Genomic DNA, 20,540 nt, shown 5'->3' with positions numbered 1-20,540 from the left:
CTTCTCAAACTCAAATGTGCATGCGAATCATCTGGAAATCTTGTTAAAATGGAGATTCTGCTTCAGGGGTCAGAGGTAGAGCCTGGGAGTCTGCAATTCTAACAAGTTCCAGGTGATGTTGATGCTGCCAGTCCAAGGACCACAGTTCGATGAGCAAGAGCAAGAGAACTTAACCAGGGAAATGAAAAACAGCCACATGACTGTAAGTTCATTCTGGGTCTAATGCTGACTGTGTTGAGGGGAAAAAAAAAAAATTAGTTTGGTAATAAATGAATCTTGAACTGACTTTTTTCTATTAATTGTTTCTTTCTACAAATATAATTCTTCCATGGAGTCCAATAGATTCAGTTCAAGGAAAAGAAAGAAGGATTTTTCTTTGCTAGTGTTTGAGTATGAAACTTCTATTTGCAAAAATAGTTATATTTGGCTATCAATCCATAGCAATTACACACAGAATCAATCTGCTTCACTCTGTCTCTTTTGACCATTTACCAGACTGCTTCAAAGCAGGAAGATAGAAAAATACAAAGTTTAAAATCCTAGAAATTAATGCACTATCTAGTAATAACTAATTAACTAATAACTATGTATATTTATAATTACCATGTGATTAACCTCCAGAAGACACCATAACATCTTGTTTTAAGTACATGCTAACTGAGGACAAATATAACCCAACCAACCTCTCACTCCTTCTGCTATCCGCAAATACCTAAAAAACTATTTATGGCAGTCCTCCTGAGTGTACAGCACTGTGCTAGCCTTCCAGACTCATCTCCAAAGAGAAGCTAAATTTAAGATCCTGCTCAGGGGATCCCTGGGTGGCGCAGCGGTTTGGCGCCTGCCTTTGGCCCAGGGCACGATCCTGGAGACCCGGGATCGAATCCCACATCGGGCTCCCGGGGCATGGAGCCTGCTTCTCCCTCTGCCTATGTCTGCCTCTCTCTCTGTCTCTCTGTGACTATCATAAATAAATAAAAATTAAAAAAAAAAAAAGATCCTGCTCAACCAGGGATCCCTGGGTGGCTCAGCAGTTCAGCACCTGCCTTTGGCCCAGGGTGTGATCCTGGAGTCCCAGGATCGAGTCCCACGTCAGGCTCCCTGCATGGAGCCTGCTTCTCCCTCTGCCTGTGTCTCTGCCTCTCATTCTCCCTCTCTCTCTCTCTTTCTCTCTCTCTCTATCATGAATAAATAAATAAAATCTTTAAAAAATAAAGATCCTGCTCAAACATTCTCAATAAAATGACTGAATCACTGTAAGGACTAGGATAAGGTTATGAGAATAAGAGTGTCCTTGAAATTTCCCAAATTACGCTCCAGTGTCTGTATGTACATTTTTCTATGCCTATTCATTATGAGCTTAGCACAGGATTTTCAAGTAGCTCAGGTCATCTGTTAGGATAAAATCCTCTACTCTGCCCTTAAAGCATAGCCACATCTGTTCAAGTGACAAAACCATACCTTATTTTCCACAGGGTCGTGATCAAGGGCAAAAACCATTCCCATTTGCTGGCTGAGCAGGGTTCCATAATCTGTTCCATCAAAATGCATGTGTCGAATATCTTGAGAATTGGCAAACAGCAAAAATGGTTGTGGTCCTGTTAACCAAATTCAAGTATGACTGTATTTAAAATATGCCTTGGAACCCGATAAGCACTTCTGACTTTTCCTTTTCACTGTATCCTCTTTCTACAGTTTTTGCCTTCTTAATTTCCCATCAAATGTGGTATAGGTTAAGACAGTCAAGAAGATTTCTTCTATGAGGCGATATTTTACCAGAATTCCATTTTACTGGATTCCCCTCTGCCTGCTTTTAAAATGCAAATTACTTATAAAAAAAGCCAGCATTAAATAGCTAACCCCACAGCTAGATGATGCAAGTCTTAGTCCCATAATCTCCTTGCTTCACACATATAGAAACATCTTAATATTAGCAGATTATACAAATTCATGTCCAAATAAATACCATTCTCTGACCTGGGTACTTCTGAAAGGGAGGCATGATTATTCGGGTTAATAACAAGACCTCTGATAATTTTCAGAGCTCAGATTATGCTATATTCACTAACGCCCTAGGAAGTTAAGAGTCTTGGGCTCTAAATTAAACTCTTCAGGCTCATCATTATGTCATCTCAGATTACAAGCATAATCAACCTAGGAGAGATAACATCAATTTGGTATAAATCTAGGAATCCAAGGCTGCTGAAAGACTAAGAGATGTAATATCAGAAGATGAAAAAATTATTCAAGCATTCAGCAACATATTAAATTTTGACATAAAAAGGACAGATTTTGTCAAAGTATTATGATAGTTACATTCACTGGAGAGATGAAAATCAAATCAATCAACAAATATTTATTAAACACTTCTAAACTATAAAGTGTTTTAAGACTATTCTGGTCGTGATTTTCGCATATACTGGAATGCCATACTAAATGTCATGACAAATCTTTGCTGAGTCAGACATTCTACTCAGAAGCCAAAAGCAACGTAACTCTCCATTTTTCTAAATAAAATGTTTCACATAATCTTTTTGCAGTGACACACTTTCAAAGTCCACAGCACTAACCTGATGCTGCACAGCTTTGTTTGTCCAGTTGTAGGTCATACCCAGGAAAGCAACCACATTCCCAGGATACTGGGCTGAGAGGGAGGCAGAGCTGGCTACATCCACCATTATCAGGTGATGAACAGCCTACAAAAACAAGCACTTGTTAATGATGCATTCAAAAATAAAACAATTTTTCATCAAAATAGTGAGTGAACTAAGTATATGTTGATTTTTAAAATCATTTCCAGAATCTTGTATACTGCTGCAATCAAATTTATTTTTCAGAGACTAGGAGCAAAATGTCATCATATTCCATTTTCCTATAACCCCATGTCTTGAATGTTAACCCTTCACAACCCAGCAACCCTTGGCCTCTGTACTATCACTGAGTTTGAAAAACAAGTGTACTGACAGTAGAATAAAAAATTTATTTTGATGAGTTTGACAGCTGGTCTAATTCTTGCAAGTGAGTAATGTATTTTTTTCTCACATATATTTCTGGCCCTGTGATTTTTTTTTTCTTTCTTTATTTAAAAAAAAAAGCCACACATAACTTTATGCTAATTTTAAGTTATATCCAGCCCTCTATATGCTTAAATCTCTATGAAGATAAAAGTAGAAAGGCATTAATTCGCTACAAGGAATAAACTAAAGACTCTACACCCATCATCTTGTTCAATGCTGGCCACAAATCCAGGAGGCAGGTCTACTAACTTCTACAGATGAAAAAAAAATGAAACTAAGGGAGGGCAAATAACACTGCTTGTAACAGGTAATGAATGCTACCTCAGAGCTGTCTAACTCCAAAGCCCTTGCTCATAACCACCAAGCTATGCTGTCTAAAAGCAAAAAACACACAAATAAAAACCTGACAAAAATCTACATACTATTCTGCTGCACCAATATCTTTTCAAGTATAATGTTGGAAAGTCTCTTCTCCATTATAACAAAGATCAATCTTTAGGTGTCACTCAGAAAGTTTGTTTTCAAACAAACAAAAAGTAAATAAACTTACCACTACATGTTTTTCCATCTGCCTCAAGCACTGAGCCTTCAGGACAGAAACATATGGGACCATCTGATGTCAGAACACAGTCATGGCTACATTTAGATGTATTGCTCGGACAGGCAATTAATTCTAATCATTGAAGCATAAGGTCAAGATTAGTGTTAAGTCAGATTTGTGGAAATTTAGCAAAATCAACTGCTAAAAAATGCTACACTAAAAAGAGTAAGTTAATGACATTTCATAAAGACATTTATGAAATGCTGTGGTAAGGGTGATGTAAAAATACAGAAAATTCTCAAATCTAAAAAATTAAAGAAAGACTTCTCTTTTTGGCAAATGATTCTAGCTTCCTCTAAGTTTCTTCTATGTCAAATAATATTTTCAAAGTTATTAATCATCAAAATTCCAAAATATTTTAAATGTAACTTAGCCAAATGATTTGCAAGTTCATCTGGAAAACTAATTGTATACGTAAAAAAACTAAGAACATGGTATGAGTGTGGTTAGGTGTAGGAAGAGAGTGAGGCTCTTAACAAATATCAAAATGTATCATAAAGGAGCATTAACTAAATAAGTGCAGGTATAGACAGAAAAGATAATAGAACCAGAGAGAAAGCTCATTTTAGAAAAAGACTCAGGTATGTATAAGAATGTAGTATATGATAAATGTATTTTTTAAAGATTTGTTTATTTATTTGAGAGAGAGAGCTTGCATGCATGTGCACACACAAGTTGCAGGAGAGGCAGAGGAGGAGAAATCTTCAACTAGACTCTCCATTGAGTGTGGAGCCTGATGTAAACCCATAAGCCATGAGATCATATGACCTGCGCCAAAACCAAGAGTCAGATGCTTAACCAACTGAGCTACCCAGATGCCCCTGTGGTAAAGGTATTTTAAATCATTGATCATAGGAATGATCATCGAACATGGCACAGAAATAACTGAGAAATGATTTGAAAAGTTACATCCCTACCTTACACCATACATCAAAATAAATTACAAGAAAATCAAAGATTAAAATATAAAATACATGTACTATAGAGGTCTTAGAAGTTTTGACAATCAAATGAGATTATGCATGTCACATAGTGTATTCCATAACACATTAACATCATGCACTTAAGTATATTTTCAAACTGGTAAATTACATGGTATTAGAAGGGAAAGATCCAGAGACAGGAACAAATGTAGTGGGTAATTTCATTACCATTACCCATGGTAAATTCATTACCATCCATCTATTTTTAAATACCTTAAATGTCATAAGCACTTACCACACTCAGACTGATCTATTCATCATCATCTCTGGAACAGGGCTAGACAATGCATATGGTCTTAAATATTAATTTCTATTTAGCTATGTTAGTAGATTCAATAAGAAACCTATAAGAAGGTACTAGAGTATGTAATCTTAAACTGAAAGTGGGCGTGTCCATATAAATTTATACTTTACTTCTCTCTTTAAAAAGTGTTTTTCTGGCTCTGATGGCCTGAAAGGCTAGACACACTGACTAACCTAGTAGTAGCAGATTATGTTCTCTAAATATAATTTTCTCATTAAAAAGAAGTATCATTCTTTAAGAAATTGCTAATGCCAGGTCTAGAACATAGAATATATAAGATAAGCCTGGAAAATATATCCTACGAGATAACAAGGAAACTATTGAAGACTACTGGGGTCTTTGAAGAAGCTCCCACTGGCCAACAAGAAATAACTTGCTCATTGGTAAGGATAATAACTACAATAGGTTGAGCCATATTAAAAAATGTTAAAAATCCATGACTTCATAGTAATATTTAATTTTTGAAAACACTCTTCTTTGGAAAGTGTTAAGGAATAATATAGTTTACTTATATAAATAAAAAAGAAGAAAAATCCAACATTTATTCTGCCTTTAATGTAAGAATTATATCTTGAGGTAACCAAAAAGTTAATGAGCAAAGTGCTCTTTATGAAGTACAACTAAAACTAAATAATACAACTAGATATCACCATTTGAAACCCTTGGTGAAGTAATGAATCTAGGATATTATTGTTAATGCTGCTACAACCATTCATTGAAAGACTGTTGGACTCTTTCTCAATTTCAACTACCTTAGTGGCTGTTCTTGTTTGGAAACTGTCCTATACCTAAGGCAGGAAGATGGTGGCTTCACAGCACATGAAAAAGTTGCTGGAGTAGATCAACTCTAGGCTCAAACTCATTATGAAGAGTGGAAAGTACAGACTGCAATACACGAAAACTCTGAAATGATTAGACAAGACAAACAAAACTGGTCATCCTCACTAGCCACTGTTGCCCAGCCTTGCAGAAATCTACAGTAGAGTACTGTACCATGTTGGCCCAAACTAGTGTCCATCACTAGAGTGGTAATAACATTAAATTAGGCACAGCATGTGGAAAATATCAGAGAGTATACACACTAGCTGTTACTCATCCAGTTGATTTTGATGTCATTAAAAATATGCCCAAATAGGGGATCCCTGGGTGGCGCAGCGGTTTGGCGCCTGCCTTTGGCCCGGGGCGCGATCCTGGAGACCCGGGATCGAATCCCACGTCGGGCTCCCGGTGCATGGAGCCTGTTTCTCCCTCTGCCTGTGTCTCTGCCTCTCTCTCTCTCTCTCTCTCTCTCTGTGTGTGTGTGTGTGACTATAATAAATAAATAAATAAATAAATACCCAAACAACTTCCATGGAGGGTGTCAGAGTAGGAAGATACTAAGCTCACCTCATCCCATGGATAAATCTAGATAACACCCACATCAGTGTAAATAACCCAGAAAACAACCTGGAGACTGGCAGAAAAAAACTGTCCACAGCTCGTTGTAGGGACATGGCTAGGACCCAAAGTGACATGGCAAGACATACCTTGGGAGGAAGTGCCAATCCACGCACAAAGAATGGAGAAGAGCAGACCCTCACCCCAGGCTCCCCATCCCAGGCATGGGGGGAGCCACACTGGGAAGATGAAGTACCATAACATTTAGTTATGAAAACCAGAGAGGCTTGGCTCAAACAGCAGGACCTTTAAATACCAGTGAGCTCAGCTGAAGCTGAATCCCCACCCTTGAGGAGACAGCACAACAAAGAGCAAACTGAGATACAGCATAGAAGCAGCAGTTAGAAAAACACCTGGAGTATAAAAAAAGGAGATTTATTTACTAATCTCAAAATGTTCACTAGAGGGGAAAGGATCTTTAGGAGACTTCCCCAGGAACAAAAGAGCTGGCTCATGCTATTTCTCTCCCCCACCCCTGGCCCAGATACACAGACACCTATGGGAATCAGTAGTGCCAACACTCTCCACCTAGCTCACTAACAATACATCCTGCCCCCACGCTCTCCTGTAGACCCCTACTGCATCTAACCTGTCCTAGGCAAGAGTTCTCCAAAGTGGCTCCACAAGATTGGCATAATGCAAAGAGCCTCATCAGAGGCCAGCACCACTCAAAAGTGACTCCTGTGCTGGGGAGAAGGGAAGATAACCACACACATGTTTGACTGCAACTCGGGATAGACATCAAGTCTGACTGCGAGCCCCAGCCACCACTGAAAGCCTCTCAGGAGACAAACATAGGGAGAGTACCCTGCAGTTTGGTGCAGTCACAGCCCTGGCAAACATCTGTTATGACTCAACTCAAGGCCAAAGTGGTCCCAGACTGACCCATTAATAACACAGGGGCCAAGGATGTCCACTCACGATTTTTATTCAACATAATACTGGAAATCCTAGCCATAGCAACTAGGCAACACAAAGAAATAAAAAGTATCCAAATTGGTAAGGAAGATGACTCTCACTATTTGTAGATGACATGATACTACAGAGGAAAACCCTAAAGACTCCACCAAAAAACTATTAGAACTGATAAGTGAATTCAGTAAAGTCACAGAACACAAAATCGATCTACAGAAATATCCTACATTCCTATACACTAATAATGAAGCCACAGAAAGTGAAATTAAAAAAAATCACATATACAATACCACCAAAACAATAAGATATTAAGGAATAAATTTAACCAAAGAAGTGAGAAGCCTGTACCCTAAACACTATAAAACACTGATAAAACAAATTCAAGATGACACAAATAAATGGAAAGATATTCCATGCTTATGGATTGGAAGAACCGATATTGCTAAAATGTCTATACTACTCACCCAAAGCAATCTACTGATTTAATGTAACCCTTATCAAAATATCAATAGCATTTTTCATAGAACTAAACTAAAACAAATAATCCTAACATTTGTAGGGAAACACTAAATACTGAATAGCCAAAGAAACCTTGAAAAAGAAAAGCAAAACTGGAGGTATCACAATCCCAGGTTTCAAGATGTATTACAAAACTGTAGTAATCAAAACAATGTGGTACCGGCACAAATATAGACACATAGATTAACAGAACAGAATAGAGAGCCCAGAAATAAGCTCACAATTATATTGTCAGCAATCTTCAACAAAGGAGTCAAGAATATGCAATGGGAAAAAGACAGTCTCTTTAACAAATGGTGTTAGGAAAACTGGATAGTTACTTGTAAAGGAATGAAACTAGACCACTCTCTTTCGCCATCCACAAAAATAAACTCAAGATAGATTAAAGAACTAAACATAAGACCTGAAGCCATAAAAATCCTTAAAGAGAACATTGGCAGTAATTTTTCTGAAATTGGCCATAGCAATGTCTAAATATGTCTCCTAAGGCAAGGAAAACAAAAGCAAAAATAACTTCTTGGTACTACATCAAATGAAAAAGTCTCTGAACAGCAAGGGAGGCAATCAATGAAACAAAAAGACAGGGATCCCTGGGTGGCGCAGCGGTTTAGCGCCTGCCTTTGGCCCAGGGCGCGATCCTGGAGACCCGGGATCGAATCCCACGTCGGGCTCCCGGTGCATGGAGCCTGCTTCTCCCTCTGCCTGTGTCTCTCTCTGCCTCTCTCTCTCTCTCTCTCTCTCTCTCTCTCTGTGTGTATGACTATCATAAAAAAAAAAAAAAAAGACAACCACTGGATGGGAAAGATATTTGTAAATGACATATCTGACAAGGAGTTAGTATGTAAAATATATAAAGAACTGATACAACTCAACACCCAAAAAACAAAAAGAATCCAATTTTAAAATAGGCAGAAGACATAAGCAGATACTTCTCCAAAGAAGACCTACAGGTAACCAACAGACACATGAAAAGACGCTCAACATCACTCATCATTAGAGAAATACAAATCAAAACTATAATGAGATATCACTTCACTCCTGTCAGAATAACACTACTGGATATTTACCCAAAAAATATGAAAACACTAATCAAAAGGATACATGCACCCCTATGTTTATTGCAGCATTTTGACAATAGCCAAATTATGGAAGCAGCCTAAGTGTCCATCAACAGATAAATGAATAAAGGAGAATTGGATGTAATTGGATGTGTGTGTGTGTGTGTGTGTGTGTGTGTGTGTGTGTGTAATGGACTATTATTCATAAAAATGAAATATTGACATTTGCAAAAACTTGGATGGATCTAGATGGCATAACGCTAAGTGAAACAAGTCACTCAGAGAAAGACAAAAAGAAGTGAGGGAATCTGTAGAATAAAAGTGAAGTATTAAGCTAATAGAATACATAGTTCTTGTCTGGATGGTTAGTCAAACGAATCAACTGTTTAAAAAAACCTTTTAAGGTAATTTGAACACCTAGACAACATTTGATGTTATTAGGGAATTATTGCTGATTTTTTTCAGGTGACAATGGTATTGTGATTATACCTAAAAACTAACTAGATAATAGATGATAACAGGGAACCACAGCTAGTGTTTTAGATATAATAAAGTATCATGATTGAGTTTTTACATGCTTATCTTTCAGAGTTACACAGTAAAATATGGATAAAGAAACAAGAAATATATATATAGAGAGATAGATTTATATACGTTTCCCAACCTTAGAGGTTTTAATTTAATAAATCTGGGGTCTAGTCATTCATGTACATTATAAAATATCAAGATAATTCTGATGCATACTGCTGATCAAGGACCACCAACCCAGATCATAGCTACCTTAGAAACATCACTGAAAATGAAAGAAAATAATGCGATAAATACTTACGATGACACCGTTTCCCATCAGGAAGCAGAATAAATCCTACAGGGCATGTGCAATAATAAGATCCAGGGATGTTTTCACACCCAAGAGTACAGCCATGATTCCAAAAGGCACATTCATTGACATCTATACAATGACAACAGTAAAACATAAATGGTTATTTTTTAAATAAATTGTAATATTACTAATAAGCACAAAGTATAATATCTCACACTTGTATTTGCTATAACTGAGAATGGAAAGTCTGGTTTTTTAAAAGATTTTATTTATTTATTCATTAGAGACACAGAGAGAGAGGCAGAGACACAGGCAGAGGGAGAAGCAGGCTCCACGCAGGGAGCCCGACGTGGGACTCGGTCCCGGGTCTCCAGGATCACGCCCTGGGCTGAAGGCAGGTGCTAAACCACTGAGCCACCTGGGCTGCCCTAAGACAGTTTTTGCTACCCTGGCAAATAATGAAAAAAGTCAGTTCATTGTCACGAAAGTCATTTTTATTGTCACAGTTTATGCTTTCAAATAAATCTGTATTTTCATACTAAAATTGCCTTCAGGAAAAAGTAGTACAATTTCCCATGAAAAATGTAGCCATTGAAGTCAGGGACTCTTGAAAGTCCTTGATCAGGATATGACATCCCCTGCTCTGCTCTTCAGCACTCTCAGGGCTGACAGGAGCCCTTCACTTGAATATAGGAACATTCCCCAGCAGATACACTCCGGCAGAAACCCAGATTTCAGGCCTATGTTCTATGCAATGGCTCTCCCCCACTAGTCCCAGGTGAGCAGAAGCCATATACTTAACTTATACTTAAATGTCAGCTTTACCCGACATCTCACCCCAACTAATTCTACTGAATGAGTGCTACAGTCATTGGATGCTCTTAATTAGTAACTCACTGGACTTCCCAGGAGAAAGGATACAGTATTTTTCCTGGGTTCACTGAACCGGACCTGAAGCTTCAAAATAGGAGGAACCCCAGATAAACAGTCTCAGTGCACAGTTTCCCAAAATTCCTACCAGAACGTTATGGGATGTGGTATGGAAGTCCCTCTTTGAGGATCTAATGATAGTCATGGAACCGTACTACCTTAAACAATTTGAAAATACTGACATTTTTGCACACTGTCAAACCCACAGAGGTCCACGGAGTCCACTCGGAGAATCCCTGCCTTATATTAAGTTCTGAGTAGCCTCTGTGAGTATTTGATCTAGGAACATGATGCATAAAGATCTGAAAGTTGTTACAAAAACTTTAATGGAAGAAAAAATAAAATCATTTTTCTGGAGAAAAAGGGGGAAAACCTCAAATTGGTTTTGCTTTGAGGCTCTAGATGACCCACCGAAGACCAGCCACTGGCTCAGGCGGGCTGTCCTTGCTTTTAGGTAGCTACCCTGCACATTACCTTCACAGTATTTTCCATCTTGGCTTAAAGTATATCCCTCTGCACACCTGCATGAATAGGGCTTTGAATCTTGACCACACGTGCTGCCTCTGCAGTTACCTTGCTTCCATTTGCAGAGTTTCTGATCTAAAAGAGAAGATGGGAAAAAAAAAAAATAAATGAAAGAGAAGATGGTTTATTTGGAGTGGGGATGCATTTTGACAGGGACACTCCTTGATCCTTTGTGGTGTTTAGAAGTCTAATTTCCCTGTGACAAGAGCAGGGGTGTTGTCTTTCACAGTGGTGGCACTGCTCAGGAGCCAAACGGTATTAGCCTGGATTCTGAGGCATTCAGAGAGGCAGCCCACTTATTTCTCTAATTGTGTTATTCCTACCAAAGTACTTGGGATTGGACATCCTAATTAGCTGGAGATTTCATTCCTTGGATTACAAACACTAAACACATCTTACTAGCTTTTTCATTCTGCTTCACTTTTTTTTTTTTTTTAAGATTTCTTTATTTATTTGAGAGAGAGAGACCGTGAGAACACAGGGGAGGGGGAAAGGGAGAGAGAGTCTTAAGCAGTTTGGCACTGAGCCTGAACCCCTTGCCCAACTGAGTCTCATGACCCTGAGATCATGACCTGAGCCTACCACCTGAGCAGAAACCAAGAGACAGTGCTTAACCAGCTGCACCATCCAGACACCCCTCTGCTTTACTTTTTAATATATGTTTATATTTATATATATATAATTTTATACATTTCTCAGTGTTCATCAAGGTAAGTGTACTCTTGGGGCACCTGAGCGTCTGCCTTTGGTTCAGGTCGTGATCTTGGGGTCCTGGGATCGAGTCCTACATAGGGCTCCCCATGGGGAGCCTGCTTCTCCTTCTGCCTGTCTCTGCCTCTCTTTCTGTGTCTCTCATGAACAAATAAATTCATAAATAAATAAAATCTTTTTTTAGAGAAAGATAACTGTACTCTTAATCCCCTTTATTTCACTCATTCTGGTTTACTTTTATAAAAAGAATATAATAAAGCATATAAACAAAAATTCTGAAAATGAAATATCTGTTTAAGAAAAAAAGCTTTAATCCTAAGAACATCTTTTTTAAGTATAATAGTTATAAGTTTGAGATATATATATATATATATATATGTTTTTAGGCTTTTTTTAGGATCTTTATTTAAAGAACAACATCTTTCAGACTTAAAATATGCCACTGCCATATGCCTTATCCCCAAATTTCTGAGTTTATTGCTGCCAGTATTCCATGTTTTACAAAATAACCCATGGTAAATAGTAAAATCTGCTTAGTGGGGTATGTGCTTGGGCTGAATTAGCCAAATATATGGAACAACAAATGGCCAACTTTGTACCTTTGATTTTCAGAGCCAAGATCAAGAGACAAACTAGTAACAGATATACCCCTGTTCAAATTTTGCTCCATCTTACTTTTTGCCAGTTTTAACAATGACAGGACCTTTGTAAAAATATTCTGGGAAATACAAAGTTAAACTTGAGTCTAAGGGAAGATTTCAGGATCCAAGTAGATATGGAGGCCAGAACTCTGGCAAGAGGTGATAGCAAAGGAAGAAGACCAGGGTCATGATCTGGAGCCCTGGCAGAGATGTGATCACTGACAGCCTGTGAATAATGAGAAGTGTCAAGGACCCAAAGGAAGGACTGCTAAAAACAGTCTTGCTGTGAATGACACAGGGACCAAATCAGCGAGAGCCTGAGCTCACCAGTGCAAGAAATTGAGACCATTCTCCAAGTAAGGCTGTTCCTCTGGTCTCTGCTTATATACTTAATAAAGATGTCTCCTCACTCTAACTCTACCAATTTCCTTCTAGTTCAAGTCACTAAACACTCTTCTTGACCAGGAACACCATGACACAGTAAAAACATATTCTTGCCCTCTTGAAAATGTCCCCAGTGTGCATTGAGACTACCTGGCATTTTACCCTTTAGAGATCCTGATTTGGTGAATCAAGAAAAAGGCTCAGGAATCTGCATTTTCAACTAAATCTGAGTGATTCTGTTGTCAAGAGTCTTCATAGCACACTTTGAGAAACACCTGCCTAATGTATTGATGAAACATGCCAACCTCCCTACAGTTATGAACACCTCCCTTTAGCAAGTCTGTTATGAACTTAGTTCTTTTAAACTTGTTTATTCAGATGTCGTGACAGAATTAAATACAAAAGCAATCTTGCCAATTATTCAATACTGTTGCATAATTATGTACTGAATCAGTTCAGATCTACACTAAGTTTCTTGGATATTGATTCCAAACATTTTGTTTCTTGTCTGTGGTTTTTACACCAATCACACATGTATAGCTACATTGCTTTCAGATTCCTACATGCTTCAGATGTTAAAATTTTAACTAAGTAAAACAAAAAAATAAAATGATCCAAATTTTAAAAGTAAATGACTAAAAATAGGAGACAAAATGCACCCGCTTTGAATTGCTAAAAAAAAAAAAAAGGACATGCATCCTTTTGAACTTTAATTTTTATAAAGTTTGAAAGGGAATAACAACAATAAAAATACAGAAATGTCTGACTTGGCCTTTCTTTTTTAATTTGAAGATCTAACTGGCTTTATTAAATGATTTGTGAATGCAGCAGCACCCTACTAGGTGAAGAGCCAATCCTCTGATTCGGCCTTTTAAAGGCGCCAAAGTGTTACCGCTTTCCTAAGGTAATAAAAAATTGAGGAATTAGGCTTCTTAAAAATATCCCTTAAAAAAATCTTGCCAAACCCAGTATGATAGGTGAGTACTGGATTAAGGACTAGGAAAACCAAGTTTTCTGGTTCTGCCTTTACATTGATCATTATCTCTTTCACCTTGGTTTCCTAATCAATGAAATAAAAGTGTTAGAATAAATATTCTGAGTTCCCTTACTTAAAAACATTTTTATGGTTCTATACAGAATCAGATGTTTGTGGTAAATTCCTCTAAGGAGTCTCAAACCTTAATTACTGCTTATAATGTGTTAATAGGGATTCAAACTGCTTAGTGAAGAAAAACAACTGTGTCCAGGATACAGGAAATACTCTGTTCTTATCTAGATCCACTATTATTTATCCCTCTTTTGTACTTTTCTCCTTCCTCTCTCCTATGCTTACCTGTGCTCTTATCATCATTATCATCATCATCATCATCATCATCATCATCATCACCATCTCATGTATCTCATTCACATTTTATAGCCCAGAAAGCACACAGCATGGTGCCCTTTCACAACTCAGGTGTGCTACAAACATAAAATTAATGCACAAAAAAAAACTGTGATCATGTCACTTGCAAGGAGGAACCTTTAGTTCCTCCTTGAATTTCCAGTCAACCTGAGGGTTAGAACTCAGATAGACTATGCTAGCCCAGTACCCCTTCCATGCTACCATGCTGCTGATGGTTTGACTGGTACTCATTAGCAATATATCTCACTCTTTAACGATGAAGATGGGCAACAAAACAATCACCATTCTCCTCTAAATGGTTAGGCTAAGAATGCGACCTGAGTTCAGGCACTAAACACTTTAAAAGGTCATTTTAGGAAGTGGCAAAACATAGAGGATTGAAGGCTATATTTTTGTTTAATCTCTTTAATCTCTGCTGTTCTTTAGCTTCAAATTAGGCCAAAGCTAGCACTCAAACCGCTGCTGCTGACCTCAGATAACACCCCTTCCCAGAGCTCAGCAGTGCGGCTTAATTACCTCTGAGATCAAATTAAAGCTCCTAATCATGGAGTTAATGTCCACCACCAACTGCACCTTCAATAACTGCCTGCCTAACACACAGGCTTTCATGAGCTTTTCTGCACCAAGAAAATCTATAGACTTTACCCTGGCCCACTTCTGAAACAATGCAGATGGGATTCCCCATCTACTGATCATCTTCCCTCAAATTCAGTATAAGACTCGCTCATCAACACAGCCTTTCTAGTCTCTTCCATTTAAACCTATTTACTTTAACCAGTCTTATACAGCAATATTAGCACCTTCAGTATTTAATATATACAATAAAAATTCAAATAACATTTTATAAAGCATTTACATGATCTCATTTAATTTTCATGACAAGCCCTTGAGCTATGCAGAGCACATATTATCTTTCATTTTATTAAGAAACCGTATCTTAAGTAATAAGGGGTAAACCTGAAAGTCAAGCTCAAATCTTCTGGTTATAGATCCCATCTCTAGATACATAGAAAGATAGACAGACACTTGTGTGTGCATTATATATGTATACTTGTATGTATGTACATATATGCAACTATAAATTTTTAAAGAAAAATAAATATTACATATACAATATTATATCTGTTTTCTTTTTTTAAGGTTTTATTTATTTATTCACGAGAGACACACACACAGAGAGAGAGAGAGAGAGGCAGAGACACAGGCAGAGGGAGAAGCAGGCTCCATGCAGGGAACCTGACTTCGGACTCAATCCTGGGTCTCCAGAATCATGCCCTGGGCTGAAGGTGGCACTAAACCACTGAGCTACCCAGGCTGCCCTTATATCTGTTTTCTATAAGAAACTAGTTATATTTTTGTTTCATTTATTTATTGTCTTCCTCATCAATGAGTTCCCTGAATAAATGACTTCTTCAATTTCCTCAAAAAACTTCCCAGACTGTATAATGTAGGTTTATTCTTCTTTGTTCATAGAAAATAACAAGGAAAACAATACAAGAATAGTCTCTTGGAATTCCTAAGTGCAATGAAAACAAACCCCACTTAGCCAGAATTCAGGTACTTTGGATCCTTATCCATCTAAACCCCTCTAAGAATCAGAAAGTAAACAAATCAACAGCCTCTGAGCAGTTAAAAAAATACATGCTTTTTACTCTCAGATGAGCCCCGTGTGCCCACTCAGTCTTTTCTTATTTTGTACCCACTTCTTACAAGTGTGATTATGACCAGCCCATAGCATAAAGATGGAGATGTGAGGTGTTCATGCCACTCTCATTGTCACCACCCATCTCCATTGCATTCCCCATTGGTACAAGTGACTACATGATCCCAGTGAGCCCAGAGGTAGCCTCAGCCCAGCTTTCCAGACTGCCAGAGACAGCTACTGGGAGAGGGCAGCTGAGATCCCTATTGGTCTTCTCTCCCACAAAGACTAGAAGCCTCAATTCAGGGCTCCTCCTGGAGAAAAATGGTACAATTGAGAGTCAAATGATAATAACTGTAGTGAATGAAACATGTCAAATATTTTTTTTAAATCTATGAGTTTATCAGGCTGCTTAAAAAGATACCCTTTATCTGAAAACAGATAAGGGAAAGAATCAAACATTTAATTTACTTTTCCTATAAAAGATCCTCCCCAGGGAAATCATAGCTGAAGTAGAAAACTCCTTCAGCTAACAAATGCATAAGCAGTGATAGAATTAGAGTGTCACCTCTTTGAAACTCTAATGAAAAAATGGCTCTAGGCAATGATAATCAATAGCTTCTAAAACTATTATGTGGAAGGCTGATGGGAAACTTTACAATGGATGGACCACTTTGGCAACACCTAAACTGCTGACAAATCTTGAACATCACAGTAAGAACTAGAATTAGCCACTGCATGCTCCCTGGTGTGATTAATAGAAAGCATACAGTACCACCTTTAAGTGATCTTACAAAAAAATCTGAATCTGATCAGCCTTCTAGGCCAAAACTATCTGTTTATAGGAAATATGGAATCATGTTAAATGACACCATGGGGTTATAATCTGCAAAGTCCAAAGTGCGGAAAATTATACAGGACAAATATTCTTGTTTCTTCAACAAATAAATGGCAAAGAAATGCTTCAGATTAGAAAATAAACAGAGTCCATGGTTAGGCTTGTGGAACTCAGCAAAAAATGAGAACCAATAGCAAGAAAGAAAACAGAATAATAATAGAGAACTATTCCATGTACTTAAAAGACATTTATTTCAAGGGGCAAAAATTTGGTATCAGGGCAAACCTGCATTTAAAACCCAGCTGTGGGAACACCTGGATGGTTCAGTTAGTTATGCGTCTGCCTTGGCTCAGGTCATGATCTCAAGGTCCTGGGATGGAGCCCTGCATCAAGCTCTGGGCTCAGTGGGGAGTCTGCTTCTCCCTCTCCCTCTGCTCCTTCCTCTGGTAATGCTCTCTCTCTCTCCCCCCTCTCTCCCCCCTTCTCTCTCTTTCTCTCTCCCTCTCTCAAATAAATAAATAAAATCTTAAAAAAAAAACACCCAGCTTTGCCTCAAACCAGTCTGATGATTGTCCCACTGACATTTATCTTTGTGTGACCCTAGTTATTAACAAAATGTCAATAACCATCTATAAATAATGTTAGGAAGATATAGTCATCCACATTTTACTAAGATTTCTATGAAAAATAACAGATTTGGATGTTTGAACTGATCATTCAAAATTACATGAAAACAGAAAATAAGTGTTGGTGGAAATATAATATGGTATAGCCACTGCATGGAATATAGTATGGTGGTTCCTCAAAAAATCAGGCTGCTTAAAATGGAAATATCATATGATCCAGCAATCTACTTCTGCATATATATATCCGAAAGAATCAAAAGGAGAGTCTTGACGAGATATTCGTACGCCCATGTTCATTGCAGCATTATTCATAATAGCTGAAACATGGAAGTAACCCACATACCCATGGACAGATGAATGCATAAACAAAATGTATACCACATAAAATTAGAATCTACATTTAAAGAATACAGAAGGACACCTGGGTTGCTCAGTGGCTGAGTGTCTGCCTTTTGCTCAGGGCATGATCCCAGGATCTGGGGGTCTGGAGATGGAGTCCCACATTGGGCTCCCTGTGAGGAGCCTGCTTCTCCCTCTGCCCATGTCTCTGCCTCTCTCCGTGTGTCTCTCACGAATAAATAAATGAAGTCTTTAAAAGGAAGGAAGGAAGGAAGGAAGGAAGGAAGGAAGGAAGGAAGGAAGGAAGGAAGGAAGGGAGGGAGGAAGAATACAAAAGAAAGCAAAAATATTTGGCACTTTTACAAAATAAAATCTATGAACAGTAAAACTAGTTGCAAAAATCCCCAGAAGTTGAGTCTGAAATAAGGTCATTAACATTGCATACAAAGGAGTTCCCACACTGGCTCTGAGATTCAATATGTGTAGGTGTTGGGCCAGCCAGGAAAGTACTATTGCCTAATAAGTTTAATCATGCCAACAAAAATGGGAGATCAATTCTGTGACAGTCAGAGGAGAGGTGTGTGTGTGTGTGTGAGAGAGAGAGAGAGAGAGAGAGAGAGAGCAAGAAAGAGAGAGAAATAGCTTCTGACCCCATGACCTATGCATACCAAAGCATTTAACCACCAGAAGGCCATGGATAGATAAGAATACGTCAAATTACAGGTTTTCTCCAAACAAATAAGGCAAAATCTAAGATACAAAATGAGAGAGAGAATAGTAATTATTATTGCTATTATGTAAAATATTGCTGAATTTCTTTCATGTGATTGGGGAAGCAGCTTGGTGTCACTCTGCCTAGGTTCAAATCCCAATTCCCCCACAGGGTGCCCTTGAACAAAGATATTATGACATTTCAGCAACTCAGCTTTTTAATCTATAAAATGGGAGTAATAATCATACCTAGTTTATAGGATTGTTGTGAAAATTAAATGGAGTGATATAGGGAAAGCCAGGGCAGATAATTCTTTACACACTCTATAATTATGACAATATCTGTTATTTCTAAGGATGATCCAAAGAAAAAAGAAAAATACACTGAGGCATAGTGAGAGTTAAGTGAGAAAACTGATTTAGTCATATCAAGGGGAGCAGACTGTGTCAGATCAAGGGAAGGGGGGTGCTTACAACACTTAAGGAAGACAACATGTACTTAGAATAATAACCTTTTAAAAACTTGTTTGTTAGGATATTATTTAGGGGAGAGAGTGATAAAGGGTGATTATTCTTTTATTTTCGATTGTGGAAGAGGCTATACAAAACACTTTGAGCATATCTCTGGGCTTCTTGCAATTTCTTTCTTTTTTTTTCCCAACTATTATTTATAAAATGTCCTCTAGGCACTGAGAGTACAAGGGAGAGGTGTCCTCCTGTCCTCATAGGAGTAAGGAAGTTTAGGAAGACGAACAGTAAGTGCCAAGTCAGGGAAATGTGTTATTCTGAGAAAAGCTAACCGAGGTTCACCATGAGTGGGGCAGGGAAGTCGCTTCTAAAAGAGGTAACGCTGGAGCTACTTCTCAGAGGACCAGGAGAGTGAGCCAGGGCAGAGAAAGCACGTTTTGGAACATGCTGAGAAGCCTGGGGGGTGGGGGGGTGCGGGAGAGCAAGCACATCTTGTGGGAGGAACTGAAATCTCTGAGCATGGCTGCAGCACAGAATGTAATGCAGACAATGGTGAGAGGTGTGAGAGGTTCAGCTGAGAACGTTCTGTGAACAACTGTGAACAGGGTAAATAGACCGGATTTTCATTACGGGCAACAGAATTGTTGATTGGTTTTAACCAAGGACTAGCATGATTGGGCTCTCATTTCTGAAGGGTTATGCTGCAGCCTGGAGAAAGTAGGCAGGGATACTGATTAAGCAGACATTAGGGATGGATTGCTGCCAAATAGGGCACTAGTGGTTAGATGGCAGGCTGGGGAATTGTTGGGGGCTGGAGGTAATTTCATGAGGTGGGAGTGGGGAAAGAGAGAGGAAAGGGTCACACCCAAATTTCTGCCTTGGGAGATGGACATGAGAGGCCACTCACTGAGATAGGGATATTGGCAGGGGGGAGGTGAAAGTTGGCAGGTCAATTATTTCCTTTGTACCTGAAGCACTTGCAAGAAATCCAAGTAGAAATGCTCCAAAGGCATGGAAATCTATGGGCTTGATAAGGAAATTTTCCATGTGCCCACTGCAGGACCCTGAGCCTGGAGGGTGCAGACAGCAAGCAGGTGTGGCCCAGTTGAGGGACCTGAGTGACCACTCAGGAAACTGGTCAGAAGTATCAGAAAACCAGCCTTGATGGTGAAACTGTGGCTCTCCTGCATGGACATGGGGCTCAGCCCCTGGTGGCAGCCAGCTCCTCTGTAACCAGCCAATCCGCATCAACAAAGCAAGGATTATTTTAAAGTGAGAAATTGCTGGAGTCTTCTTTGTGAAGTTCTGTGGCTTTGCTTTTGTAAATCCCACCCTTGCCCTAGCGTTCACTGGGGCTGCTCACATTCATAGGAAATGAATAAATCAATTGTCTCTGCTGCTTAACTCTCACTGTGCCTCAGTCTCTCTCTTTGTTAATTGGTCTAGATCTCAAGAAAGAGGTCTGGGTTAGAAATAATAGATTCAGGAGTCAAGTGGGCTGCTGCATAGAAAATGAATTAGGAAAATGCTATAGGTTGTATGAGCTTTAGAGACTAACAATGCACTTAACCATATGAGTGGTTCTGAGAAGTCACTTGGGAAAAAGACCCCTTGTTTAATTTTATTTAACCCAGCCTTTCTAAATTATTTGATCCTGAAATTT

The 20,540-nt window shown here is 38.5% G+C and overlaps 1 protein-coding gene across 3 annotated transcripts in view; it reads right to left on the bottom strand.

The window, feature by feature from the left end:
* EGF (epidermal growth factor) overlaps positions 1 to 20,540 on the bottom strand; it is a 93,315-nt gene that overhangs the window by 40,092 nt on the left and 32,683 nt on the right. For 2 of the 3 annotated variants that reach the window (XM_041758096.1, XM_041758097.1), the window contains exons 6-10: positions 11,062 to 11,187; positions 9,664 to 9,786; positions 3,568 to 3,690; positions 2,571 to 2,696; positions 1,462 to 1,598 (exon numbers count right to left, since the gene is read on the bottom strand). In XM_041758096.1, the coding sequence (XP_041614030.1) occupies positions 1,462 to 1,598; positions 2,571 to 2,696; positions 3,568 to 3,690; positions 9,664 to 9,786; positions 11,062 to 11,187 (635 nt within the window). The remainder of the gene's footprint in view (positions 1 to 1,461; positions 1,599 to 2,570; positions 2,697 to 3,567; positions 3,691 to 9,663; positions 9,787 to 11,061; positions 11,188 to 20,540) is intronic. The other variant, XM_041758098.1, reaches the window with a different exon arrangement.

The sequence above is a fragment of the Vulpes lagopus genome, chromosome 6 (assembly GCF_018345385.1).
Source record: "Vulpes lagopus strain Blue_001 chromosome 6, ASM1834538v1, whole genome shotgun sequence".
NCBI lineage: Eukaryota > Metazoa > Chordata > Mammalia > Carnivora > Canidae > Vulpes > Vulpes lagopus.
Note: the sequence above shows the minus strand (reverse complement) of the source record. Positions and strands in the feature narration are given on the sequence as shown.